Source organism: Pristiophorus japonicus, chromosome 8 (assembly GCF_044704955.1).
Source record: "Pristiophorus japonicus isolate sPriJap1 chromosome 8, sPriJap1.hap1, whole genome shotgun sequence".
NCBI lineage: Eukaryota > Metazoa > Chordata > Chondrichthyes > Pristiophoridae > Pristiophorus > Pristiophorus japonicus.
Window position 1 is genome coordinate 120,774,957 of NC_091984.1, and position 27,184 is coordinate 120,802,140.

Genomic DNA, 27,184 nt, shown 5'->3' on the forward strand with positions numbered 1-27,184 from the left:
GCTTGGCTATGATTTGGACTTTCAGATCCAGGAGCGAGCTGCACGTGTAGGATTCTGCTGCTAGACATCACATTTTGAATGTACTGAGCGCATAGACAGGAGAGCCCAAGTCCTCAATCCATTTAAATAAGCCCTGGGTAAGTTTACAATTTGTCCAAGAGGGTCAAAGGAACCTTTGAACACTTAGTAGACGCAGTTGTAATTTACACTGGCGTCAAAACACAAGCGATGCAAGACTGTTTCCCCCAGTGTGGTTCACGCCAATCTGTTTTGTGGTCTAGTTAAGACGCCACTCCAAAGTTATACATTTTGTGTCAGCGAGAAGCAGCAATGACCAGGCCACAGAGTTAAAGTTGCAGTACGAGTGCACTCAAAATCTAATACTAAAAGGAACTGACATACACTATTAGTTGTGTCCCTCAACACTCCATCATGGAACTTTATTCAGCCATTTCTACGTGACACAGATGACTGAAGTTGCAATCTTATGTTTGATGCTGTCCATAGGTATAAAGAAAATAACGAAGCGCAGACATGGGGTAGCAGCTCAAACTGCAGTAAACCAACAAAGTTTCTAGGTTTTAGTTGGATTTATCTCTAGCTTTGGAATTCTTCATTCTGAAATAATCAGATCCAACCCAAAAATGGATTTTTAAAAAATTTCCAGCTCAAAGTTTATTCCTCAAATAACAGACAACAAATTTAATTAGAAGAGAACAGGATTAAGTTCACTTTATTTCCAATGCTTGAATCAAACAGTAAATCTTCCATACAACAAAGCATACTGTTCAAAGCAGTGTACAAGACAGTGGAACAATGGTCTCGTTGGCTCAGTCTAATTTGCAATGCTTCAGCCCCAACCAGAGAATTTGCAATCTTTTGCAATTTATCTGAATGTATGTTTATAGTGGAAGAAAATTAGAAATGTAATTAAACAAACATTCTGTATTTATAGAGATAGGCTTCATACAATCTCTTATGATTATGGCTTTATTAATCCTTAAGTAAAGTTATACAGTTACATATTTTTTAATTGGAAAAGAACTGCAAGGTTCATCCATTTAGGTCCTAGTTTTCAATTTTTTTTTGGGTGCAAAATGTGCATGAGATGCACGAAAATTTCAAGTATCTCTTGTTCAGCTAATAGTTTAGAAATGTGAATTGATAGAAATCTACAATACCAACAACAGTGCATGTGCATGCTACAATTCACAGTACTTGGCAGAGTCAGTCAGATATACCTCGTGTATTTCAAACTAATTCACTGTGTGTATATATTACATGCAGATTTTGATGATCATTTCTCTTATATGCAAGGCTGATTATAAATAAGCTTTTGTCTCTCTTGAGCTATTGTATATGACATTATTCCACTGAAATTATATCTAGTTGTTAGATGTGCTTGCTGATCAAATCAAGAACCGGTTGTATAAAAACATGGAGGCACTTTATTTTTATTTAAAGTTCAGTCTCTGGCATAAATCAACAATACGGTGATAGCTTTGAACATATGTAAAGCCCCTTTGTTTCCTGTATAAACAATGAAAGATGTCTTCTATATCCATGGAACAGGGGATCCTAACCTAGTTTTAAAGTATCAACAGAATTATTTGAAAAGGTTAATTCAAATAATGAAACAAGACTTCATGACTCTTGAAATTTAGTACCATGCTGACAAACCTTCACTGTAGGCTAATGGGGTTAATCAGTCTCTAAAGAGTCTGCAGTGGTCACAGGCAAGGTGGACGGTCAGGGATTCAGGCAGGGTAAAAGTGCAGGCCTGAGCACAATGTAAAACTGAGACACATGCACCTGTGAAATAAATACTGCAACTTTGTTTTATTAACATGATCATCTTACATAGTTCAACCCAGTACTTTCACAGACACAAGGAGGTGGGCTTCCAAGACACTTACAAAAAAATCTTTCCTCGCAATTAGTACGAGTACACAGACATTATATTCCTTTCCTTAATCACGTTTCTATACAATGCCACTAGATGGTCTGACTCAGCCCATGTTTCTTTCTGGCCCTTGGTTGCTATTCGTCCTTCTGGACACAGTGTAACAGCTCTAAAGTAGAACAATTCAATGAGATGAAAACTGTGGAGTTTTCAACAGTTATTAGTCAATTTAAATTGGGTTTCCACACACTTAGTACAGCAGACTCCGGGTGCTTATATATTAAAGGAATGCAGCTAAAGCAACATGCTTGGGTCTTCCTTCATCTGTTACACTCTACAGAATGAATACCCCTGTGCTCATAAAACAGACAGCGTTGTAGACTTATAAACATTTATGTCCACACATGTGCTGTTGGATTAAAAGAGTCTCACTGATTCATGAAAGTAATGAGGGTGAGGGGAGGGAAGCCAATCTCCAATGATTTCACTAATTCAGCAGCTGGGTCTTGGCATTCCACAATGGAGCCCAATGTAACCAACACCTGGCCAAAAGTAAAAGGGGAAGCGTGTTGCATGTAGCTTGCTCTCCCTAGACAGGAGAGAACCAACTAGTCAATAGAAAAGTGCCTTTAAAAGACATTTCAAAATCAGTATCCTTAACAGCGGCACAGGCCTGTTCCATTTGGTTACAAAACCATTTATAGAGAAAAAATGAAAATAGTTTCAATCACATCAGAATGAATAAAACATGTTTTGAAGAATCTGAGCAAGTAGTTTTCCAGGTAACATAGTTTCAAGGAAACAGCAATGAAGATGTTTACAAATAATGCTGCTTCCATTTTAAGTACACACATGCACAATTAGATTTTCTATGAAATTACAAACACTTTGTCTCAGCCACATGGTTTCTGAAGACACAATTAATCCAAAGCACCTCTAACATGTAAGGTAGATTATAATATCAGTCACCTTCTGCTCTCTCTCTCTCTCACTTTCAAATGTATATGAGAGCGAGAGATAAAAAGTTATCCCTAAAACAAATGAGGTCCAATCATTACCAAGGTCTCAGTGAAATATTCTGGACCAGAGTGCATCTGCAGTCTCGTTGAATGTTTGCAAGCATTAAAGTCCATCAGGTGTTTGTTTCTTATATATTTTGGCTTCAAGTGTTTCCATCTAAATGTTTCATGGACTGATAGAATGACTGGGCCAGATTTAAAATCAAAGCGGTTACAGATTGCGCCATCACAATTTCTCTTAAGAACATGTCATCCTTTTTGCTGTGCATAAACATTTGATATAACATTTTACATAATTTCTACAGTGTGTAAACTTTTGTGGTAACAATTAAATCAAATTCTTAAAAAAATATATATGGCAGACCTAGTGGTCAGAAAGTTGACTTGTACTTTGGCACCAGTCAGTACTTATCACTACTTTGAAGGTGATATTGCTGTCTGGAGTATGAAATGCTCAGGTACAATTCACAGTGCACCGTTACTCATATGTAACAAGAGACTGACCGTTGTATTTAAAAAAACCTCCTTTACACTTGAATAAAGAGGCTCAGGCATTCAAGGCAAAGTATGTTGCCGATATGTACTAAACCATTCCACAAATGACAACAAGTTGGGAAACTAGTTACATAAACCGTCTCTGTCCAAAGCAGCTTCCAGAATATAGCAGATAGCCAATGGTGAGGAACCCAGCATTACTCCTCTCGCCAGTGTGTCAGCATAGATCGCCAGTTTGTTTGGCAGTGATTTTAAGGCTTTCAGTTCTTAGTTTGGACCACAAACAGTATTAAAAAGTTCAGACATGCCCATTTGTTTTCCCAAATGATTACAATTATGCTCCTCGATTTTGACCATAATATTGCTTAGCTAACAGCTCTATTGAACATTGTCATTTAAAAAAAAAAACTATCATAAGGAAATCCCTGCAAACACCAAAGAAAATAAATGCTGTGGCATTCCAGGTACCGTCTTGCGCTTGAAAGTGTAACAGTCACTTTCCAGGCGCTACGTTCGGCTTCTTCTCTTGTCACTGAATAAATTTTTCAACATGTATACCTGGAGACATGATACTATGAGCATCACAGACAGGTTCACCATTGACCAGAAATTTACCCGATCATAATTGCCTTCTTGCAGGTTACGATCGCGTGCCTCGAAGGCTCGAAGCAGCCCCTGAATCTGGTTGCTTTTACTAAGTCTGCCTTTCACGTTGTTTATAGATTCCTAAATAAAAACACAAAAAATGGCACATTTCAGAAAATAGACATCGAGTTACAACAGAAAAGCTGCACAAAGAGTTAAAACAATGTTTGACATGGTAATTCTATTTCTATTGAGCAATGTTTTATTTCTGAAAATAAAATATTCTATAGTTTAAGATGAAAAGCTTTATAATCTCTAATTTTTCACAACGTCAAGGTTTAATTTCATTCCACTGAACCCACAGCTCTTTTCTCCCAAAAATGCAGGATGACCTAATTCTCTAGATACTTCTGGTTGGCTGATTACCACCCTCAATATTGAACACAACTTCAATTGTATCGGTAGTGGTGTACTCATATTTTTCCAGTTGAAATGCATGAAATAAAACAAGGGACTTGGGATATTCATACAATTCCACCACTATCTGAAAGAAATAACTAAAAATGTAAATAACGTTCACACAAATTCTACTTTACCCATTTTTATAAATGCCATTATTTTTTATTAGTTTAAGCATAACATACACCGGTACAATATTTTCCCTTTAATGCATTTTCAAAGTGGCATTTCCCTCAGATCTCCACCATCACTGCAGTGGGAAACAGACATTTAATCCTTCATTGCCATCTCAGTCTCACAGCAACAGAGGGAGTATTTTTAACAAGCAAATGACATGCATCTCTGAGCGGCTGACTCAGAGCAGCATGGACAGGAGCCTGGGTGCACCTGCTGATGTATAAAAAAGGATCCATACTAGTTTTTCTAACGTGCCTTATTGGTTTTCTCCTCTGTACACTATTGCCAGACCAGGGCCTGAAAGTGGGACCATCAAGTTTGATCTGTAGAGCTGAATCCCACATCACAGTGTACTTACCAACAGAGCCACTTCAAGCAGGTAAAAGAAAACAAATCAATATTCAAATGCAACATTTTTACAGATATACACAGAAACAGTGCTTTCCAGCTTAAATATGCGCACATTACTGGGACATAATGGACTCTGCATACATTATTATACAAGTTCTGTTATTATATTGAGAGATTCAGTACTTAGGGATCTTGCATTGTACAGATTCTGTACCACATCTGATTTATTAAGTGTCAAAGTAATCTGAATTTTTATATTAAGTTGCTGCCTTTTTGTGTTCTTCATCTTACTAAGGGTTATAAATTGCGAAATATGATTATTGAGAGTCTGGTCACAGATGCCCTACATGGTTACTGATGCAGAATCAGTATCATTGTAAAACTTCATTACTTGCTCATAAAATTTATAATTATTTTGTTTAAAATACATTTTGCTTTACTGTTCAACATGCTTGGAAAACTAGGGAAGGCTATTTGTAGACTGGAGAGGGCGTGGTGGGGAAAGAGTTAAAAAGAAAAGTAAAGTTGCACAAACATTTCTCTACACCATGAGCATTATGGGTAGAAATCCACCAGAAAATGTGGTAGGTTTAGAAGAGCTGCTTTAGTGGCGAGGAAAGGCTGAGAACATTCACAGCTTAAATTTTCCGAATCTATGCTGGCGGCAGGAAAGGCACCTCACTGCTGGCAAAGACAAAGAAAATTTACCGCTTACGTTCACACATTACTACATCCATCAGTCAAAAAAAAAATCAAACTGACAACTAACCCTGCGATTTGAAATTGTGGCCTTCCATTATGGGAATGAAGTAATCCTACCACTTCTGCTACAGGCATACTTGCTAAATATTGCATCGTTAGCATGCTATCCTACATCAGATTAACAGCACACAGACAGGGTGTTTACTGGCCGTTAAAATGTTAGCTAAATTTCGGTTTCATTTTTTCCTCGATCCATTACTCCTTCCGTTGCCCACAAGAGTTGTAACAGAATAAAATCACAGGCAAAAGGACACCTACTAGAATATCTTCCAGTTTCATATCAAGTAATTCCCCCCCTGGTAGAAGATCCTTCCAGCTGTCTGAGTCACCCTCAGGTTCCATGTTGTCCAGAATAAGCTCAAAGAAGACTATCTTCTCGGAGATGGAACTAAATGAGTTGTCAAAGCAAAACATGTAGTCTCCATTCTCAGTTTCAATGCTAAAAATGAAAGAGAAGTTTTATTTTAAGAGGAACTATTGAAATATTTAAAGCTTGTTCATCAAAAATGAAAGTTACAAAGTAATGCAAATGGCAAAGGAGGTAGAAGGGAGCTATGGTTCTGTCATATCCACCACTACTAAAATGCACTAATTTCCATGTAATTTTACTGCAACAATGCATTCATACCCTATTTTATAAACTGATAACATGAGTAATATGTGTGAGGAGCCTTGTGTTGAAGTGACATTTAAATCAGAATTTAACAATCAAAACCTGGAAATGTCTTATTAATAAAGTTTATCAGTAAATACAGGCTACAGATTTCATTATTTTTGTAAAACATTTCTAAGTGACAAAGCTATTTGCCCTTAATCCTCCGAGTACTAAATTAAATATCAGCATTCAGTGTACACACATTTACAGTATCACCGGTCACTATGATTTCCTTTAACATGTGACATCAAATATCAAAAGTCGAACTAGAGAAGTTTATTGCAATACTTCCAGGGGCTGACTAGCTTTATGATCAAATGCAAAGTTCTTTTTATGTTGCCTGAAATTTCTAATTGTCAAAGTAGGCACTTTGTTGAAAGTTAACTTTGTTTTAGTAATCTTATCTTGTATCCTCCATGGCTCCACTCAACCCTCCCTCTTTTCCCACTCTGTGCCTCAGCTCACAACTTGGGTTTTCATGGTTTTCTTCCACACCCCACCATCGGTGACAGTCTTCAGCCACCTCAGCTGAAAAGATACAGCATTAATTCCTTCACCCTCCCCGGTCATCCAAATGTTGATTTGCACTTGTTTAGAAATATACATTACAATTATGAGACACCCTTTAACTTCAAATGTACAATTTTTCCTTCAAAAAGAGTTTGAATTCAAGTGTTGAATTTTACATCAAACAATTCACACGCACACAAACTAATGAAGAAACAGAGAACCTATCCACTGTGACCAACTGGTGTCAGTTGCAGTGATATATTGATAGACCTGAATGTGCTTTAGACAGTCTAGAAGAAACACTTCAAGGTCCTTCTTCTTGCTGCCAAGGTATTAGCTAAAGACTGCAATACAGTAGCAACACATGGTGAAGAGGGGTAGAGGGAAATACATGTGAACTGCTCGTGATTTAATGCATCGGACTCATTGTGTAACTGTCATCATTGAGATGTAGGCCACCACATCATCCATTATATTTAAATGACCTTGGAACAATTGTTGATGATACCTCACCACTTTCCTGAAGTCAGCTTTAGATCAAGATTTCTTGGAATAATTATTATAAATTAAATATTTATAAATATATCTAACAATTTTTTTTTAAAGTAGGAAATAAAAATATAAAAACACAGATCTGTATTGGGATTCTGTTAATAGGTCTACATATTTAAACATTTACATCTCACTGTGCCATAGAGGACAAAGGTTCCGTGACATGTAATAGGTAAAGTTAATGAGCTTATCAGTTTAAAGTTCAACCTGAATTCAACAACAAAACAGGTCAGAAGGTAGACTTGTATCTGTCAAAGAACTCCAAGCATAACCTCTTCTGCTACAATGTGCATCACTTACCTGTGCACTCCATCAGATTTCCTCTGATCAAAATACAGAATGTTTCCATTTGGTGATGCAACATAGAAATCCACATCTAATCCTGCCCCGTCAATCACCTAGAGGGCAGATGAGAAAAATCAAGAGTTTTACTCAGAATGCTACAATGAATGCATTGGATTAGTATATTACAAAAACAATGTTCAACCTTTTCAAAACAGGCAACAATTACAAAATTCCATTTCAGTCCACTGATCATGTTGAAAGCAGAAACAATATTTTCACCAATCTACCATTACATGCATGTAAATCTGCAGACAAAATCACATGGATTAACAGCAGCAATTGCAAGTAAAAGACCCCATCAGCCAAATCGGATTGTAGATTATTACTGAGTGACCGAATACAATTTGTAGGTTTGGATATTTTCTGTTAAAGTGGTCAGATGAATACTGTACATCACAGCTGGAATTTGTAGAGCTTTAAATCACATTTTTTCCCCCCAAAGGATTTTCTACACAAACCTATATAAATGCAAGTTTGTTCTTTCTATTACACTGGAGCGTTCTCTCATCACAGCCGATTTGAAAGCTAAACTAAAGTAGTATATTCTACATAAAGTTCTTCTAGTGCACAGTACTTACTTTGCAAACTATACTAAATATATTCAAAAGGGAGTTAGATGAAGTCCTTACTACTCAGGGGATCAAGGGTTATGGCGAGAAAGCAGGAAGGGGGTACTGAAGTTTCATGTTCAGTCATGAACTCATTGAATGGCGGTGCAGGCTAGAAGGGCTGAATGGCCTGCTCCTGCACCTTTTTTCTATGTTTCTATGTTTCTATCAACAGTCAGCTAAATTGTGGTTGAAACTCTGCTCACCAACAGTGTTCTGCACCACACTATTCATGGGACCTGACAGTTTAGGTCAGGCAGAGACATTCCACTGTACTCGGCCTCGATTCAGTAAGATCAGTATCCTGTTGGATTCAGGATGCTTGGTCAGAACAGCCAGCCTTTAGATAGTTTGCTGCAGGCCAGTTTAGTATAAATCCGCTTTGTAAAAGCATCCAGTTTATCCTATTTAAGTAACTGGAAATATACAGTGAAAAATAACACATCGTCTGAAGCATATCATGCACAATAATTGGTTCAATATGTATTTTGGAGATGTTTTGATTTGCACTGCCAAAGAAAGGTCTCAAACAGTATTTTACTATGTTTGTGGATAAAATTATGGAGATTGAAAAATAAACTTGTTCAGGTTCCTTCAATTTAACGGAAGTGCCAAAGGCTGCCCATCAGATTAAATGTGGCATTTAATTGACAGTTGCTTTAAAGCTGCGATATCTACATGCAAATAAATATCACAAATAAATTGATGCTATTTAGATTTGTGTATATTCCAACCCAAGTCTTGCAGAGTGCAGAGAAAAAACTGGAAAGGACATTACACCGAACAAGGACTTTGTACTGAACAAGTACAACTCACAATACCTTGAGATTGTGATAGATGTCAGATGATATTCAATCACTCCCACGGGACCAGTTTGTCAACTCAATGATACACACGTCAGCTTAAAATAATTTCAACTTCCCTCAACAAAATCTAATCAACATACAACCGAGAAAATTAGGTTATTAAAAAAGGGATTTAAATAAAAAGGGATGCAAGGAAATGTTTAACTTTTTGGAATTCTAGCTCGGTGAGCACGTTTTGGATATAAAATAGCAAGAACTAAGATAATTTTATTGCCCCCAAACTTTGGTGGGAGCAATGCTACCAATCACTCTCAAAGCGTTAACTTCAAACTTTGACAATAAGACAAGTTAAATTTGCAAAGTAAATAGGCATGTAAACTTGCAGTTGGATTATTAAAATACGACACAAAAACTGGATGAAGGCATATTGTAAATCTTCCAAGTTTGAAGCTCCTTGTATTTAAATTCTAAAGTAATGCAAAATGTTTGCAGTGAATCAGAAATAGAGGTGATCTTTGCCCTGGGTGATGGTGGGAAGGAAAGAGTAGCAGCAGGTTGCTGGTAATACCATTGTTACATAGCCTCAATTGTATTTCAGAGGGTAGATAGGAATATCATTTAGAGCATCAATTCAAATTGATGAAGCCACATATAATTATCAAATCCTTGAAAAGCTCCAATGTATTGGGCTCAATTTTGCCCAAACCCGTTCTTCTGGGCCAAAAATGCGCCGGAAATATTTTGACGTTTCCCCGATCTATAATTCGAATTTGGCGTTGTGCGGCGTGTCCAGTCGCCTCAGGGGGTGGATCCTGCTGTCTGTGCTGAAAAAATGATGCCGTACTTTCTGCACATGTGCAACAAGAAAAAGTGTCGTTTTTGACGTTGTTGCAATAGATGCGCATGCGCAGTACAGCTGAGAGTTGGCAATCAGCCATTTTTAAAGAGCCAGTTGTGTGTGTGAGAAGAAGTGCTGTGAGAGCATTGGAAAAATCAGAGCTGCAGTAGTACAAGATGCAACGTGGTGCAAGGACCAAGAATTTCTTACAGGAGGAAGTGGAGGCACTAGTTACTGTGACTGAGAACAGATGGCAGGAGCTGGACACCAGCAGAGGTCACATAAAAGTTACACCCGAAGAAACGCTGGAACCAAGTTGCAGAAGATTACTGCGCAATGGTGACCACAACGAGATCTGGAGGCCAGTGTAAAAAGTGGTCAAGTAGTTAGTGTAAGTAATATTTTGATTTATTCAATGCAATTGTAAATGTGACCAGCTGCAGATGTCCCACCCAACAGAAAGACACCCTCTCTGAAAAAGTTATGTTTTCATCTTTTCAGAGGAAAGTGGCACACAACAAAAGAGAAAAAGCTCAAACAGGAGGAGGCCCGCCAAATCTGCAGCCACTGACATCCTTAGAAGACAGGGTCGCTGTTTTGATGGGTCCTGCCTGGAGAAAAACAATCAGTACTGCACAAGCTGGGCCCACACCCAAGGGAGAGGGCAAGTCCTGCAAATTCCGCAATCTGGCTTTACTAAATGTCAAGTACTGCGTGGGCTAGCTGTGCTTCGGTTCCTGGGGATGTCTCCATCAGCTACGCTTCGGTTGATGCAGTGTGCTACCATTCATCGTGGTCCTTCAAATCAGCCTGTTGCCTGCGCTGTGTGAGCCTACTCATGCTCCCCATCCTGCCCCTTCCTCTGCTGCTAACCATTTGTCGATGTTCTGTTATATTTTGTAGAACTTGAGGCAGAGTCTGACGATGTAGAAGAAAATTCAGATGAGGACCAACCTAAACAGGATAACATTTTCGAATCCAACCCTCCAGACCAAGAACATGGGGGTGAGGGAAAGGGACCTGGATAAAACCCCCACTCTGTTTTACTGACTTTGGAGGAGGTGCCACTCATTGAGGTGACGAGCGGTTTTAGTGCTGGTGGGATATTCCATGGTTTCCGAATGTCCAAGGCTGCGGGTTCCAATGATGTGGTGTTGCAGGGCACACCCAGAGCCCCACCTTCCGAGGCTGCGGGTCCCAGTGGGCCGGGGTGCAGCGAGGCACACCCAGGGCCCCATCCTCTCAGGCTGCAGGTCCCAGTGGTGGGATGGGAGCCACACCTGTGGGGAGGAAGGGAAGGAGAGCTAGACCGTGCTCTCCTGAGGTGCAGGGTCTAACAATGTGCTTCAGATGATGTCAATGAGTGGGTAGAATATTGACCTTACGCGATCACTCCCGGACACCTGCAGTGGGGTGGGTAATGAGGTAGCGGGACTGTCGGGAGAAATAACAGCAATCCCACAAGAAATGGGAACGTTGTCAGTGACCATGAGGGAGGGAATGTCACAGGTAGGTGATGCGCTGTCACTGAACATCAGGGAGGGAATGTCACAGGTAGTAGAGACAGCTTTGCTCATCATGAGGGAGCGAATGTTGCAGGTCATTGAGACACTGTCAGGGCACATGAGGGACATAGAAACATAGAAAATAGGTGCAGGAGTAGGCCATTTGGCTCTTCTAGCCTGCACCGCCATTCAATGAGTTCATGGCTGAACATGCAACTTCAGTACCCCATTCCTGCTTTCGCACCATACCCCTTGATCCCCTTAGTAGTAAGGACGACATCTAACTCTTTTTTGAATATATTTAGTGAATTGGCCTCAAAACTTTCTGTGGCAGAGAATTCCACAGGTTCACCACTCTCCGGGTGAAGAAGTTCCTCCTCATCTCGGTCCTAAATGGCTTATCCTTAGACTGTGATCCCTGGTTCTGGACTTCCCCAACATTGGGAACATTCTTCCTGCATCTAACATGTCGAAACCCATCAGAATTTTAAACGTTTCTATGAGGTCCCCTCTCATTCTTCTGAACTCCAGTGAATACAAGCCCAGTTGATCCAGTCTTTCTTGATAGGTCAGTCCCGCCATCCCTGGAATCAGTCCGGTGTACCTTCGCTGCACTCCCTCAATAGCAAGAATGTCCTTCCTCAGGTTAGGAGACCAAAACTGTACACAATACTCCAGGTGTGGCCTCACCAATGCCCTGTACAACTGTAGCAACACCTCCCTGCCCCTGTACTCAAATCCCCTCGCTATGAAGGCCAACATGCCATTTGCTTTCTTAACCGCCTGCTGTACCTGCATGTCAACCTTCAATGACTGATGTACCATGACACCCAGGTCTCGTTGCACCTCCTCTATTCCTAATCTGTCACCATTCAGATAATAGTCTGTCTCTCTGTTTTTACCACCAAAGTGGATAATCTCACATTTATCCACATTATACTTCATCTGCCATGCATTTGCCCACTCACCTAACCAAGTCGCTCTGCAGCCTCATAGCATCCTCCTCGCAGCTCACACTGCCACCTAACTTGGTGTCATCCGCAAATTTGGAGATACTACATTTAATACCCTCGTCTAAATCATTAATGTACAGTGTAAACAGCTGGGGCCCCAGCACAGAACCTTGCGGTACCCCACTAGTCACCATCTGCCATTCTGAAAAGTACTCATTTACTCCGACTCTTTACTTCCTGTCTGACAACCAGTTCTCAATCCATGTCAGCACACTACCCCCAATCCCATGTGCTTTAACTTTGCACATTAATCTCTTGTGTGGGACCTTGTCGAAAGCCTTCTGAAAGTCCAAATATACCACATCAACTGGTTCTCCCTTGTCCACACTACTGGAAAAATCCTCAAAAAATTCCAGAAGATTTGTCAAGCATGATTTCCCTTTCATAAATCCATGCTGACTTGGACCTATCATGTCACCTCTTTCCAAATGCGCTGCTATGACATCCTTAATAATTGATTCCATCATCTTACCCACTACCGATGTCAAGCTTACCGGTCTATAAGTCCCTGTTTTCTCTCTCCCTCCTTTTTAAAAAAAAAGTGGGGTTACATTGGCTACCCTCCACTCGATAGGAACTGATCCAGAGTCAATGGAATGTTGGAAAATGACTGTCAATGCATCCGCTATTTCCAAGGCCACCTCCTTAAGTATTCTGGGATGCAGTCCATCAGGCCCTGGGGATTTATCGGCCTGCAATCCCATTAATTTCCCCAACACAATTTCCCGACTAATAAGGATTTCCCTCAGTTCCTCCTCCTTACGCGACCCTCTGACCCCTTATATCCGGAAGGTTGTTAGTGTCCTCCTTAGTGAATACCGAACCAAAGTACTTGTTCAACTGGTCTACCATTTCTTTGTTCCCCGTTATGACTTCCCCTGATTCTGACTGCAGGGGACCTACGTTTGTCTTTACTAACCTTTTTCTCTTTACATATCTATAGAAACTTTTGCAATCCGTCTTAATGTTCCCTGCAAGCTTCTTCTCGTACTCCATTTTCCCTGCTCTAATCAAACCCTTTGTCCTCCTCTGCTGAGTTCTAAATTTCTCCCAGTCTCCGGGTTCACTGCTATTTCTGGCCAATTTCTATGCCACTTACTTGGCTTTAATACTATCCCTAATTTCCCTTGATAGCCACGGTTGATCCATCTTCCCTTTTTTATTTTTACGACAGACAGGAATGTACAATTGTTGTAGTTCATCCATGCGGTCTCTAAATGTCTGCCATTGCCCATCCACAGTCAACCCCTTAAGTATCATTCGCCAATTAATCCTAGCTAATTCACGCCTCATACCTTCAAAGTTACCCTTCTTTAAGTTCTGGACCATGGTCTCTGAATTAACTGTTTCATTCTCCATCCTCATGCAGAATTCCACCATATTATGGTCACCCTTCCCCAAGAGGCCTCGCTCAACAGTATTGCTAATTAATCCTCTCTCATTACACAACACCCAGTCTAAGATGGCCTTCCCCCTAGTTGGTTCCTCGACATATTGGTCGAGAAAACCATCCCTTATGCACTCCAGGAAATCCTCCTCCACCATATTGCTTCCAGTTTGGTTAGCCCAATCTATGTGCATATTAAAGTCACCCATTATAACTGCTGCACCCTTATTGCATGCACCCCTAATTTCCTGTTTGATGCCCTCCCCAACATTACTACTACTGTTTGGAGGTCTGGACACAACTCCCACTAATGTTTTTTGCCCTTTGGTGTTCTGCAGTTCTACCCATATAGATTCCACATCATCCAAGCTAATGTCCATTCTAACTATTGCATTAATCTCTTCTTTAACCAGCAATGCTACCCCACCTCCTTTTCCTTTTATTCTATCCTTCCTGAATGTTGAATACCCCTGGATGTTGAGTTCCCAGCCCTGATCATCCTTGAGCCATGTCTCCGTAATCCCAATCACATCATATTTGTTAACATCTATTTGCAGAGTTAATTCATCCACCTTATTACGGATACTCCTTGCATTAAGACACAAAGCCTTCAGGCTTGTTTTTTTTTTAAAAACACCCTTTTTCCTTTTAGAATTATGCTGTACAGTGGCCCTTTTTGTTTTTTGTCTTGGGTTTCTCTGCCCTCCACTTTTCCTCATCTCCTTTCTGTCTTTTGCTTTTGTCTCCTTTTTGTTTCTCTCTGTCTCCCTGCATTGATTCCCATCCCCTTGCCATATTAGTTTAACTCCTCCCCAACAGCACTAACAAACACTCCCCCTAGGACATTGGTTCCGGTCCAGCCCAGGTGCAGACCGTCCGCTTTGTACTGGTCCCACCTCCCCCAGAACCGGTTCCAATGCCCCAGGAATTTGAATCCCTCCCTGCTGTACTACTGCTCAAGCCACATGTTCATCTGCGCTATCCTGCGATTCCTACTCTGACTAGCACGTGGCACTGGTAGCAATCTCGAGATTACTACTTTTGAGGTCCTACTTTTTAAATTTAGCTCCTAAAATTCGTTTCGTAGGACCTCATCCCTTTTTTTTTAAACCTATGTCGTTGGTACCAATGTGCACCACGACAACTGGCTGTTCTCCCTCCTTTTTTAGAATGTCCTGCACCCTCTCAGAGACATCCTTGACCCTTGCACCAGGGCGGCAACATACCATCCTGGAGTCTCGGTTGCGGCTGCAGAAACGCCCATCTATTCCCCTTACAATTAAATCCCCTATCACTATCGCTCTCCCACTCTTTTTCCTCCCCTCCTGTTCAACAGAGCCAGCCACGGTGCCATGAACTTGGCTGCTGCTGCCCTCCCCTGATGAGTCATCCCCCTCAACAGTACTCAAAGCAGTGTATCTGTTTTGCAGGGGGATGACCACAGGGAACCCCTGCACGACCTTCCTTGCACTGCACTTCCTGCTGGTCCTCCATTCCCTATCTGGCTGTGGACCCTTCACCTGTGGTAAGACCAACTCGCTACACATGCTACTCACGTCATTCTCAGCATCGTGGATGCTCCAGAGTGAATCCACCCTCAGCTCTAACTCCACAACGCGGTCCGTCAGGAGCTGGAGGCGGATACACTTCCCGCACACGTAGTCGTCAGGAACACTGGAGTCGTCCGAGTTCCCACGTGGTACAGGAGGAGCATAACACGTGACCGAGCTCTCCTGCCATGACTTAACCCTTAGATAAGCAACAATGCTAAAGTTTACTCACTGTTACAGAAGAGAAGAAAGAAAAACTACTCACCAATCACCAGCCAATCACTTACCCCCTTGGCTGTGACGTCACCTTTGTTTCTTTTTTGCCTTCTCCCTGTAAGCTGCACAAGCACGCCTTTTATAGGCTTCCGACCCTGGACTCGCGCCTCATCAACTGCCGCCGCCTCTCGCTGCCGCTGGGCCTTTTATAAGGCCTCCGACCCCGGACTCGCGCCTCAGGAGTTAGCTGCTGCAATATTGAACACGCCAAGACCCCGCGGCCATTGACAGAATCAACTGCCACTCCCACTCCAATCCCCACACCAGCCTCTGAAGAGCCCCAAGCCGGGCCCTTCACATTGCCGCCTGGGCCTTTCACATTGGCGCCTGGGCCCTCCACATTGGCGCCTGGGCCCTCCCCCCCCCAATAGGTTCGCACTACCAGAAATCTTAGAAAGAATAAGCTTGGTACCAACCCCAGAAACACTGCGCCATCGCCTGGGGGCAGGGGTGGTGGAGTCACCAAGAACAAGCGCGGCGGGCAGTCTTAGAATAAGGGGGCGGGGGGGGTAGAAGGGTGGGAAAGAGATGGGTGCAGCCTTTCTTTGCTGCTGCTGTTGTAGATGTTGTTATAGCAAGTAGCCTCCGGAATTGTCCAGGCATCGGAAACGCTGCTTCAAGATGCCAATGATCCCCTCTATGATGCTGCACGTCGCAATGTGTGACACGTTGTATTCCGTCAGGGGCGTCATGAGCCAGTTGGCGAGGCCGTACCCTTTGTCTCCCAGTAGCCAGCTCTGCCCTTCTGGCTGCTGCTGAAACATGGCAGATAATACGCTCTCGCGTAGGATGAACACATCATGGGTGCTACCAGGGTATCTTGCATCAACTGACATGATGCGATGCATGTTGTCACACACGAGCTGTACATTAATGGAGTTGGAGTCTTTTATGTTACTGTACATCTCGAAATCCTCCAAAAAGGTGCTCGCAAGGCGATGTGGGTACAATCAATGCAGCCCTGTACCTTTGGGAAGCCAGCAATCCTGGAGAAGCCCACAGCCCTGTCACGCATTGCCTGGGCAGTCATGGGGAACTTTATGTAGTCATTCCTCTGGGTATATAGTGCAGCTGTCACCTGCCCGAATGCAGACATGTGTTGCATGTTGAGAAATGGCACACACATCCCCCAGTTGTACCTTGAAACGATCCGGAGGCATAGAATGAAAGTGCAGCTGTAACCTTCACTTCAACTGACATCTAGGTTGCAGGTCAGCTTTTACCAACTCACAGATCTCGGTCACAACTTCTTTGCGGAAACGCAGCCTTCTCAGTCTACATTACTCAGGTGCAGGTACGAACATGCAGAAGGCTCACACAAGGTATGGCATTGTCAGTATTGTCCCCAAAATTACATTTTACCTTTGTAAGAAGCTCAAAATGGCAGGAAGGCAGGCAAGACATTTTGTTCTCTTTCACCAAGGTCTGTATGGATGGACCACACCCAGTTCCCCCCTCCCCTCCCCCAACTCATTGCCGTCTTGTGACTTCTCCACTTTTAACCCCCGCCCCCCCAACTAATTGCAGTGTTGTGACTTCTCCCCTTCTCTCTCTCTCTCTCACACCAGCGCCGCCCCCTGCCCGCAAACACATTGCAGTCTTCAGAAGCCTTCCGATCGGCACCTCCCTCCCCGGGCTCAGTGTGCATAAGCCTTCCAATCGGCGCCTCCCTCCTCCTGCCCCCCACCCTTGTTTTCCAGCTGAGCCCTGAGCCCATGTTCAGGCTCGGGTCCGATTCTGCCAGCCAAACCTACAACCCTCCAGCCCTGCGTGAAGAGGTTCAGTGGTGGCAGGTAAGTAAGAAAAAAAATGAAAACTTCTGAAATCCAAAAAGCTTCCATTTACTACATTGACAGGTTAAAAAAAAGTTGAACTTTATTATTGATTTTTTTTTAAAAAGAGTGTTCTTGACTCCCTCCAAAACCTTTGATTAAAAACAATGGTGTCTTTCAGCGGCGATTTGTCAATGTGCGCTGCTTTCTGCTAACTCACCAGAAGGTTTTTTGGGAGTGGCCAGATACGCCGATCAAGGAGGAAATTTTTTTGGCCAAACTGCGAAAAATTATGAAAACCGACAGACATGAGGAAACACCCTCTACCTCATCAAAAAAAACTCACCTCAAAAAATCGTAATTAAGTCAGTTATGCTGGCGCAGAGGGAAACTTTGAAAAAAATAAATACACCAGAAAAAACGGTGCATGTCAAAAATCGGTGCAAATGACCCAGGAAAATTGAGCCCATTGTGCTGTAATATATCTAAATCAAACTCGTAAAAACTCCACATGCCACATATGCAGGTTTTTAAATGTCACGGTCTGTGAGTCACTATAACCTAAGGCTCAAAGTTCAGTGCTGGGAAACCTTTGCGCTATTGGGCCATCCCACTTTACTTTGAACTTGCAATTTATGGTGTTAGGTCACAATGATCCATTCAATTCTCAACATGACAAACACGTACTACCTATACACCATCCACGCAGTCTGTGGGCGTTGGTTGCTCAGGCTACCTGCCTCTTTTCCACGGCTTTGTCTGTGCCCGGGTGGCCCTGGTACGCTGGAGGTCTTCCGCGACCGATGGGCACCGTAGGGACTGGAGTATGTACTTAACACTAACAGCATTATTCTTCTGTTGTACTTTTTTCCAAGTTGATGACACTGGGGCAACTTTACGGGTTCACCAAAAGAGGCAAATCAGTATTATTCACAAGAATACATTTTGCTCTCATGTAATTAAAAACATAAAAACGTAAGAATTAGATGCAGGAGTAGGTCATTCAGCTTTTCATGGCTAATTTTCTACTTCAACTCCACTTTCCCACCTAATCCCATATCCCTCCACATCCAAAAATCTAGCGATCTCGGTCTTGAATATATTCACGACTGAGCATCCACATCCCTCTGGGGAAGAGAATTCCACACAAGTGAAGGAATTTCTCCTCATCTCAGTCCTAAATGGCCAACCCCTTATTCTGAGGCTGTGGCCCCCTGGTTCTAGACTGCACAGCCAGTGGAGACATCTTTCCAGCATCCATCCTGTCAAGCCCCTTAAGAATTAAGAGACCTCTTTTGTGGAGTTAATTTTGTAAACTTTCTGTAGAAACACATTCTTTTCGTACACAGATGAATTTTCCAGACTTGGATTCCTTAGACTCACTGCACATGTATCTACGGTTAATTTTGCATGCCCATATGCCAATGGCAGGACCTCGTGCACAATGGTCGCAGGTCAGAAAATTGAACATCCAGCCTCAGATGCAGTCTAATTTCACAAGGGGTATTCGGACAGCCAGTAATGAGGCTATGCTGCCGGCAGCATTTTAAATATTAAAACCCTTGCTTAAAAGGTGAGACATTGAATTTTGCATCTTTGGGCAAGCTCCACTCTCAGCACGAGTCTTGCCTATGAAAACTGAACACAATGTTGTCGGAGAACCTGGTCTGCTGAAGCCAGCTTCTTAAAAGACAGAAGGTAGGCTCTTGGAAGGTTTTTTTTTTGCATATTCCTTTACCCTTTGCAAGATTTTTCTCCATTATTTGATAATCATCCATTCTGGCAGGTTAGTTTATTTTCTCTCATCAGTCATATATCCAAATTTGCAAACAGTGTAGATGAAAGCGTAACATTACAAAGGGATACTGATAAAGTGAATGGGCAAAACTGTGACAAACAGATTTCAACATAAGCAACATTCCAATACAGCTACAACACTGGCATCTACCAGACAATGTGGAAAACTTCCCAGGTATGTTGTGTCCACAAAAAGCAGGGACAAATCCAATCCGGTCAATTACCGCCCCATCAGTCTACTCTCAATCATCAGCAACGTGATGGAAGGTGACATCAACAGTGCTATCAAGCGGCACTTACTCACCAATAACCTGATCACCAATACTAAGTTTGGGTTTTGCCAGAACCACTCGGCTCCAGACCTCATCACAGCCTTGGTCCAAACAGGGACAAAAGAGCTGAATTCCAGAGGTGAGGTGACTGCCCTTGACATCAAGGCAGCATTTGACCAAGTGTGGCAAGTAACATTTGCGCCACACAAGTGCCAGGCAATGATCATCTCCAACAAGAGAGAGTCTAACCACCTCCCTTTGACATTCAACAGCATTACCATAGCTGAATCTACCCCCATCAACATCCTGGGTGCCCCTTACCCTCATTTGTTGCATCTCTGCCATGATCTCTCACCGCTCCTCCGCCACAAAACACTCGCTGCAGCTCCACCACAATCTCCCAGCACACTTCCGCACCAAACATTCGCCGAACCTCCGCCTGCCACGATCACCCACCGAATCTGCGGAGAGTGTCTCGCCATCTGATTCCCCAAAGCCTTTCTATCATCTACAACACACGTCAGAAGTATGATGGAATACTCTCCACTTGCCTGGATTAGTGCAGTTTCAACAACACTCAAGAAACTCAATACCATCCAGGACAAAGCAGCCCACTTGATTGGCACCCCATCTACCACCTTCAACATTCACTTCCTCCACCACTGGCGCACCGTGGCTGCAGTGTGTACCATCAACAAAATGCACTGCAGCAACTCGCCAAGGTTCTTCGGCAGCACCTCCCAAACCCGCGACCTCTACCACCTCATCATAGGCGGTCCCTCGAACGAGGATGACTTGCTTCCACATGAGTTCACAGATGTTTCAATGAAGGACCCGATATTCCAGTCCTGAACTCCAGTTGAAAAGGTGGAAGATGCCAGTGTGTAGATTTTTTTAACGTGTAGTGACTGTTGCACATCAGCCACCACACGGGCACAGATCTAGGCCCTTATCCAGTGGCAAGGGTTAAACATAGAAAAATAGGTGCAGGAGTAGGCCATTCAGCCCTTCAAGCCTGCACCGCCATTCAACAAGATCATGGCTGATCACCCACCCCAGCACCTCCCCCCCCAGCCGCAAGGACCACATCCAACTCCTTCCCGAACACATCCAATGAACTGGCATCAACAACTCTCCGCGGCAGGGGACCCCACAGGCCAACAACCCCCCCCCCCCCCCCCCCCACCATCGAGTGAAGAAGTCTCTCCCAATCCCAGCCCCAAACAGCCCACCCCCATCCCAAGAGCGTGCCACCCCCCCCGCTCCGGACCCACCCAACACCGGGAACACTCCCTCCGCACCCAACCCGCCCCGTCAGAATCCTTCCCAAATGCCGAACACCCCCGGATGTCGAGCCCCCAGCCCCGGCCACCCCGGAGCCACGCCCCCGCGACGCCAACCACACCACATCCACCAACCGCCATCTGCGCAGTCAACCCATCCACCCCACTCTGAACACTCCTTGCACCGAAGCACAGAGCCCCCAGGCCCGCCACTCCAACACACTTCGCCCCCCCCCCCCCCCAGACCTGTCCCCTGCCCTGAGTTTCTCCGCCCCCCCACCTCCACCACTCTCCCCTCCATCCCCCGCCCCGTCTCCCCTCAACTTCCCTCTGCCTCCCACCTTGCTCTTTTGATGATGTCACCCAGTCGCCCACCTCGAAGCCATCGCATACCTGGAGCAGGTGACGCAGGATGTTGTTGTGGTATGCCGCTCCAGCTCCTTTGTAGTCGACCTGTTCTCTCACAGATCTGGGGGCCACAAGAAAAGCAGAGATTTCTGATGACATTTCTGTCCACATGTCATCAGATATCTCCAGAATCTTCTTGCAGAGCACCGATGCCCTCAGTTTGAAAATCTCTACAGAAAAGAAATAAACTATCTAGAAGGACAAGGGTAGTAGGCGCATGGGAACACCATCACCTGCAAGTTCCCCTCCAAGTTACACACCATCCTGACTTGGAAATATATCGCCGTTCCTTCATCGTCGCTGGGTCAAGATCCTGGAACTCCCTTCCTAACAGCACTTTGAGAGTTCCTTCACCACATGGACTGCAGTGGTTCAAGGTGGCGGCTCGCTACCACCTTCTCAAAGGCAATTAGGGTTGGGCAATAAATGCTGGCCTTGCCAGCGACGCCCACATCCCGGAACGAATAAAAAAAAATGTGAGGTCATCCACGTTGGACCTAAAATGGATAGGTGAAGAAAAGCTATGAACAGTGGAGGTCCAAAATGACTCGGGGGTCCAGGTACGTAGATTAAAATATCATGAACAGGTACAGAAAATAATCAAAAATAATGAAATGCTGGCTTTTATAACTAGAGAACTAAGGGGGTAGAAGTTATGTGGCAGCTATACAAAGCCCTGGTTAGACCACATCTGGAGAACTACGAGCTGTTCCGGGCACCACACAGTAGGAAGGAGGGAGTGTAGCGTAGGTTTACTAAAATGATACCTCGGTCTCCAAGAGTTAAATTACGAGGAGAGATTACACAGATTCGGGTTGTGTTTCCTAGAATTTAGAAGGTTAAGGGGTGATTTGATCGAAGTTTTCAATATATTAAAGGTAACCAGATAGGGTAGATAGAAACTATTTCCGCTGGTTGGGGAATCTAGGATTAGCGGGCATAGTCTAAAAATTAAGAGCCAGGCCTTACAGGACTGAAATTAGTATACACTTATACACAAAGGGTGGTAGAAGTTTATAACTCTCTTCCAGAAACAGTAATGATGTTAGATCAATTGTTAATTTTAAATCTGAGATCGATAGATTTTTCTTAACCAAAGGTATTAAGGGATATGGGCCAATGGAGTTAGGTCGCAGATCAGCCATGATCTCATTGAATGGCGGAACAGGCTCGAGCGGCTGAAATGGCCTCCTTCCGTGCTATAAATTTCTATGATTCTATGAGCTAAGGGACGATGGATGAGGAGGATATGTGCACCAGATTTGGACAAGTTGCTGTTGCTGGAGAGTGGAGAATGGGAGGCCAACAAGGATAGCATTCGACGAAGTTGCATCTGGGGATGATAAAAGCATGGATAAGATGTTTTTAAATTCTCAAATCAAAAGCTGCAACACCCAGTGTGCAATTATTGCAGTGGTCCAATGTGATCACAGCAGATAAGGTAACTTACCAACAGTATTCTAAAGATGAAAGCAACTTTTCTGCATACAAATCCACTAATGAAACCATGAGGTTACCAAAAACCTGTGACTGACATACACTTCATTTTAAAATTTTGTTTTTTTGGACCCCTGAAGACATGCATCATTCATCAGATGTGACAGCATCGCTACCAATTCCACATTCCAAGCATCTGCTGGGAACCATGTAAAAGCAATTCTTGTTGACTTGAACGTCAACTGCACTCAAGAAACCAAAGCAGAAATCACAAACTCACTGGGATAGGTATCCACCTCTTCACTATACAAGTAGAACATCCGAAATCCAGAGTTCTAAAAACCAGAATTGTCCGAAAACCGGACATTGTGCAGATTACAAAAATCGCTGTCTGAATCCAGAAATATTTCCCGAAAGCCAGACTTTTAAGTTGTACATACCTTTCTCCAAGCATGAATCCAAAAAGATATGTAGCCCGGTGCAGCCTCGAGGATGCCGGATTCGGGCCTTTGGTTGTAATGCTCCGAAAATCCATAAATTCACAAAAGTCGGCCTAAGGGTTTCTGGATTCGGGACGCCGGATTTCTTCTCCAAAATCCAGAAAAACCCAAAAACCGGAATGGCCGCAGTCCCGAGGTTTCTGGTTTTGGGACATCATACCTGTACTGTGATCAGAGGAGAATGCACCCCACTATGCAAGGGCAGAAACTGTGCCATTGCAAGATTTCCTGTCATTCCAATATATTGAACGACTCCTTCCTGAAAATTCATACTTTGATATACAGTTATGCTCGTGTCCATCATCATTTCAATTATTATATTTCCATTAAAACAAAAAGGACTCCATTACAGATTGAATATATAAATTTCTACTAAGCACCAGCTATTGCTAGGAAAAAAGGGGAAAACAGCTGGACAGTCACAAATCATACATGGCAAAAATACATTTCATGACATTTGTTGTCCATCACTGCAAAACAAAACAAAATCCAAGGATCTGAAACAGAATTATTTTTATGACTAGCAATCAGATATGATAAGTATCTCCATTAGTAATAGCTACCCTGGAGCTGTCCAATTAGCCTCAACTATGGAAGAGATAGAAACATAGAAAATAGATGCAGGAGTAGGCCATTTGGCCCTTCGAGTCTGCACCACCATTCAATGAGTTCATGGCTGAACATGCAACTTCAGTACCCAATTCCTGCTTTCTCGCCATACCCCTTGATCCCCCTAGTAGTAAGGACTACATCCAACTCCTTTTTGAATACATTTAGTGAACTGGCCTCAACAACTCTCCGTGGCAGAGAATTTCACAGGCTCACCACTCCCTGGGTGAAGAAGCCCCTCCCCATCTCGGCCCCAAATGGCCCACCCCCCCATCCCCAGACTGTGACCCCTGGCTCTTGACTTCCCCAACATTAATAAGAACATAAGAATATAAAAACTAGGAACAGGAGTAGGCCATCTAGCCCCTCGAGCCTGCTCCGCCACCCAACAAGATCATGGCTGATCTGGCCGTGGACTCAGTTCCTTATCCACCCGCTCCCCATAACCCTTAATTCCCTTATTGGTTAAAAATCTATCTATCTGTGATTTGAATATATTCAATGAGCGAGCCTCAACTGCTTCCTTGGGCAGAGAATTCCACAGATTCACAACCCTCTGGGAGAAGAAATTCCTTCTCAACTCGGTTTTAAATTGGCTCCCCCGTATTTTAAGGCTGTGCCCCCTAGTTCTAGTCTCCCCGACCAGTGGAAACAACCTCTCTGCCTCTATCCTGTCTATCCCCTTCATTATTTTAAATGTTTCTATAAGATCACCCCTCATCCTTCTGAACTCCAACGAGTAAAGACCCAGTCTACTCAATCTATCATCATAAGGTAACCCCCTCATCTCCGGAATCAGCCCAGCGAACCGTCTCTGCACCCCCTCCAAAGCTAACACATCCCTCCCCAAGTAAGGCCGACGAAAACAGTACTCCAGGTGCGGCAGGACCCCCCCGCCCTCGCACTCCACCCCCCCCCCCCCCCCCGCAACGAAGGCCAACATTCCATTCGCCCCCCCGACCACCTGCAAACCAACGTTCCTGGGATCCATGCACAAGGACCCCCAGGTCCCCCCGCACTGCAGCACGTTGCAATCTCTCCCCATTCAAACAACATTCCCTTTTACTGTTTTCTTTCCCCCCCCGCCAAGGTGAACGACCTCACGCTCTCCGACATTGCACTCCATCTGCCAAACCTTAGCCCATTCGCTTAACCTATCTAAATCTCTTTGCAGCCTCTGTGTCCTCTACACAACCCGCTTTCCCACTAATCTTTGTGTCATCTGCAAATTTTGTTACACTACACTCTGTCCCCTCTTCCAGGTCATCTATGTATATTGTAAACAGTTGTGGTCCCAGCACCGATCCCTGTGGCACACCACTAACCACCGATTTCCAACCCGAAAAGGACCCATTTATCCCGACTCTCTGCTTTCTGTTCGCCAGCCAATTCTCTATCCATGCTAATACATTTCCTGAGTCCACGTACCTTTATCTTCTGAATTAACCTTTTGTGTGGCACCTTATCGAATGCCTCAGAGATGTCTCAAGCTAAGTGCTGGCAGTAGCTTCCTGCAGTTATTTAGACTCAGACAGATATGCTGTCTGGCAATTAATTTACTGGGTTGGTTGATCAACAGCAAATCAAACAAATGCATTTGCTGGTTAACTGTTATTAGGAAGAAGCCAAGCGAGAGAGAAATAAAAAGAAAGTAGTACCCCTGCAGACGGTGCAATTGCAGCTAGTATGGATTTGCAATCGAAAGGACATCAGTGAACCAGAAGAGTTTTTACGACAATCCGGTAGTTTCACGGTCACCATTACTGAAACAGTTTGAATCTCTCTTATCCGGCACCACCCCTTGTCCACCATTTCCGACAGGGAGTCGGGTTTGTGTGTGAAAGCGGCAGGAGCTGCTGCAGCGTCGAATGTGGGATGGCCGGTGATCCAGAGAATCAGTGCCGGCCTCACCCCTCGCTCACCGACCCCCCATACCCACAGCCTCCAAGAGAGACAGCCCAACACTCAGACAATTGCAGCCATTGAGCGGCACAGCGCCTGCCATTTTGCAGCATTCCGGCGTCAGCAGACCCAACCTCGATTGAAGCAGCCAGGTCTCGGTGCAAGGTCAAGCCCAGCAGGGGTGTCGGGGCCCAGAAGAGGACGGCGAGCAGCGGGAGGCGAGGAGGTCGACGGGCGGCGAGGAGGTCGGCCCAAGGACACAGCGTGGGTGTTGTTGGTGTCGCCAGTCAGCAGTACCCAGTAAGTCGGGGAAGTCGGCGTGACCTCCCATCGTCCGGCAAAATCCCTTATCCGGCACAGGCTAGATCCCGAGGGTGCCGGATGAGGGTGGTTCAACCTGCACTAGCTTTTTATTCCAGATTTATTTAAATTCCGCAGACACCCAACATCCAGGGGTATCCCCCACTCACCATCCTGGGCCACCCCCACACTCCCCATCCCAGGGGTATTCCCCACTCACCATCCCGGGAGTACCCCCGCACTCCCCATCCCCCATCCCGGGAGCACCACCACACCCCTCCTCCATCCCGGGGTCACCCCCACACCCCGGTTACGTTACATTTGAAATCCCTTATGCTTTACATAATACCACCGCAAGGTGACCATTTTATTGCGAAATATCATAAGCCCCGTGACTTTCCCCACCCACACACAAAAAAACTTTGAACGGAGAAGCTTGCCCGTTGCCAACCTGATACTCAATTTCCAAGGTGGCATCTTTCTTCATAGTTTGGTAGAAACATTCCTTCTGCCCCGCCGGCAGAGTGAAAGTGAAATCGCTGTCAAAGGACTGGGGGAAACTCAGTGAAACTTTCGCCAAATGGCAGAAGAAGAGTAAGCAGAGCATGACGCCCATCGCTGACCGCGGGAGGGAGGAATGGGGTGATTTAAGGAAATGCTGAGCGCCGGCCCAGACCAGTCGGTACAGGGCTCACGAGCCGACACTTGCTCACCCGGCAAGCCGCGCGAGGACCCGCGCCCGTCCGCGTGGCCCAATCACATTTCAAACCAGTTGCGCGAGGCGCGTCACGCCAACTGCCTGTCCGGCCGCTGTCCCTCGCCATTCAAAGTACCTCTTCGATTCACTAAAATCGTCTCTTTATTTATGACCGAATCAATAAAGATTTTTTAATAAACACGTTGCACTCCGATCGCTAGCTGTTCGCAAAGCCAAACATTGGTGTGCTCACACGCTGACGCAAAATTTTCTGGTCTTTGTAGTCCCAGCCACCGTCGCCCGCACTTTAATTGAGGGATTTAAAAAGAAAATACAACTCCCATGCTGCATTCCGGCAGCGTCACGGCGCGTCGTCTTAGTGATGACGTCTAGGTTTGAAGTATGTCGACG

The 27,184-nt window shown here is 44.2% G+C and overlaps 1 protein-coding gene across 1 annotated transcript; it reads right to left on the reverse strand.

The window, feature by feature from the left end:
- Positions 1 to 701: 701 nt before the first annotated feature.
- Positions 702 to 26,832, reverse strand: tmed5 (transmembrane p24 trafficking protein 5). The gene is made up of 4 exons (XM_070887380.1): positions 26,528 to 26,832; positions 7,769 to 7,866; positions 6,010 to 6,190; positions 702 to 4,143 (listed from the first exon to the last, which is right to left on the reverse strand). Exons 1-4 carry the CDS (start codon positions 26,690 to 26,692, stop codon positions 3,925 to 3,927), a joined length of 663 nt encoding a protein of 220 aa, XP_070743481.1. The 5' UTR covers positions 26,693 to 26,832; the 3' UTR covers positions 702 to 3,924.
- Between the last annotated feature and the right edge of the window lie 352 nt (positions 26,833 to 27,184).

Excerpts from the sequence above, each read along its gene's own strand:
- tmed5 (XM_070887380.1), bottom strand. The coding sequence starts at position 26,692 with ATGGGCGTCATGCTCTGCTTACTCTTCTTCTGCCATTTGGCGAAAGTT. Across the intron at positions 7,867-26,527 it reads CCTTGGAAATTGAGTATCAG|GTGATTGACGGGGCAGGATT; the intron begins GTTGGCAACGGG and ends TCTGCCCTCTAG. Across the intron at positions 4,144-6,009 it reads TGAAACTGGAAGATATTCTA|GAATCTATAAACAACGTGAA; the intron begins GTAGGTGTCCTT and ends GTTTTTATTTAG.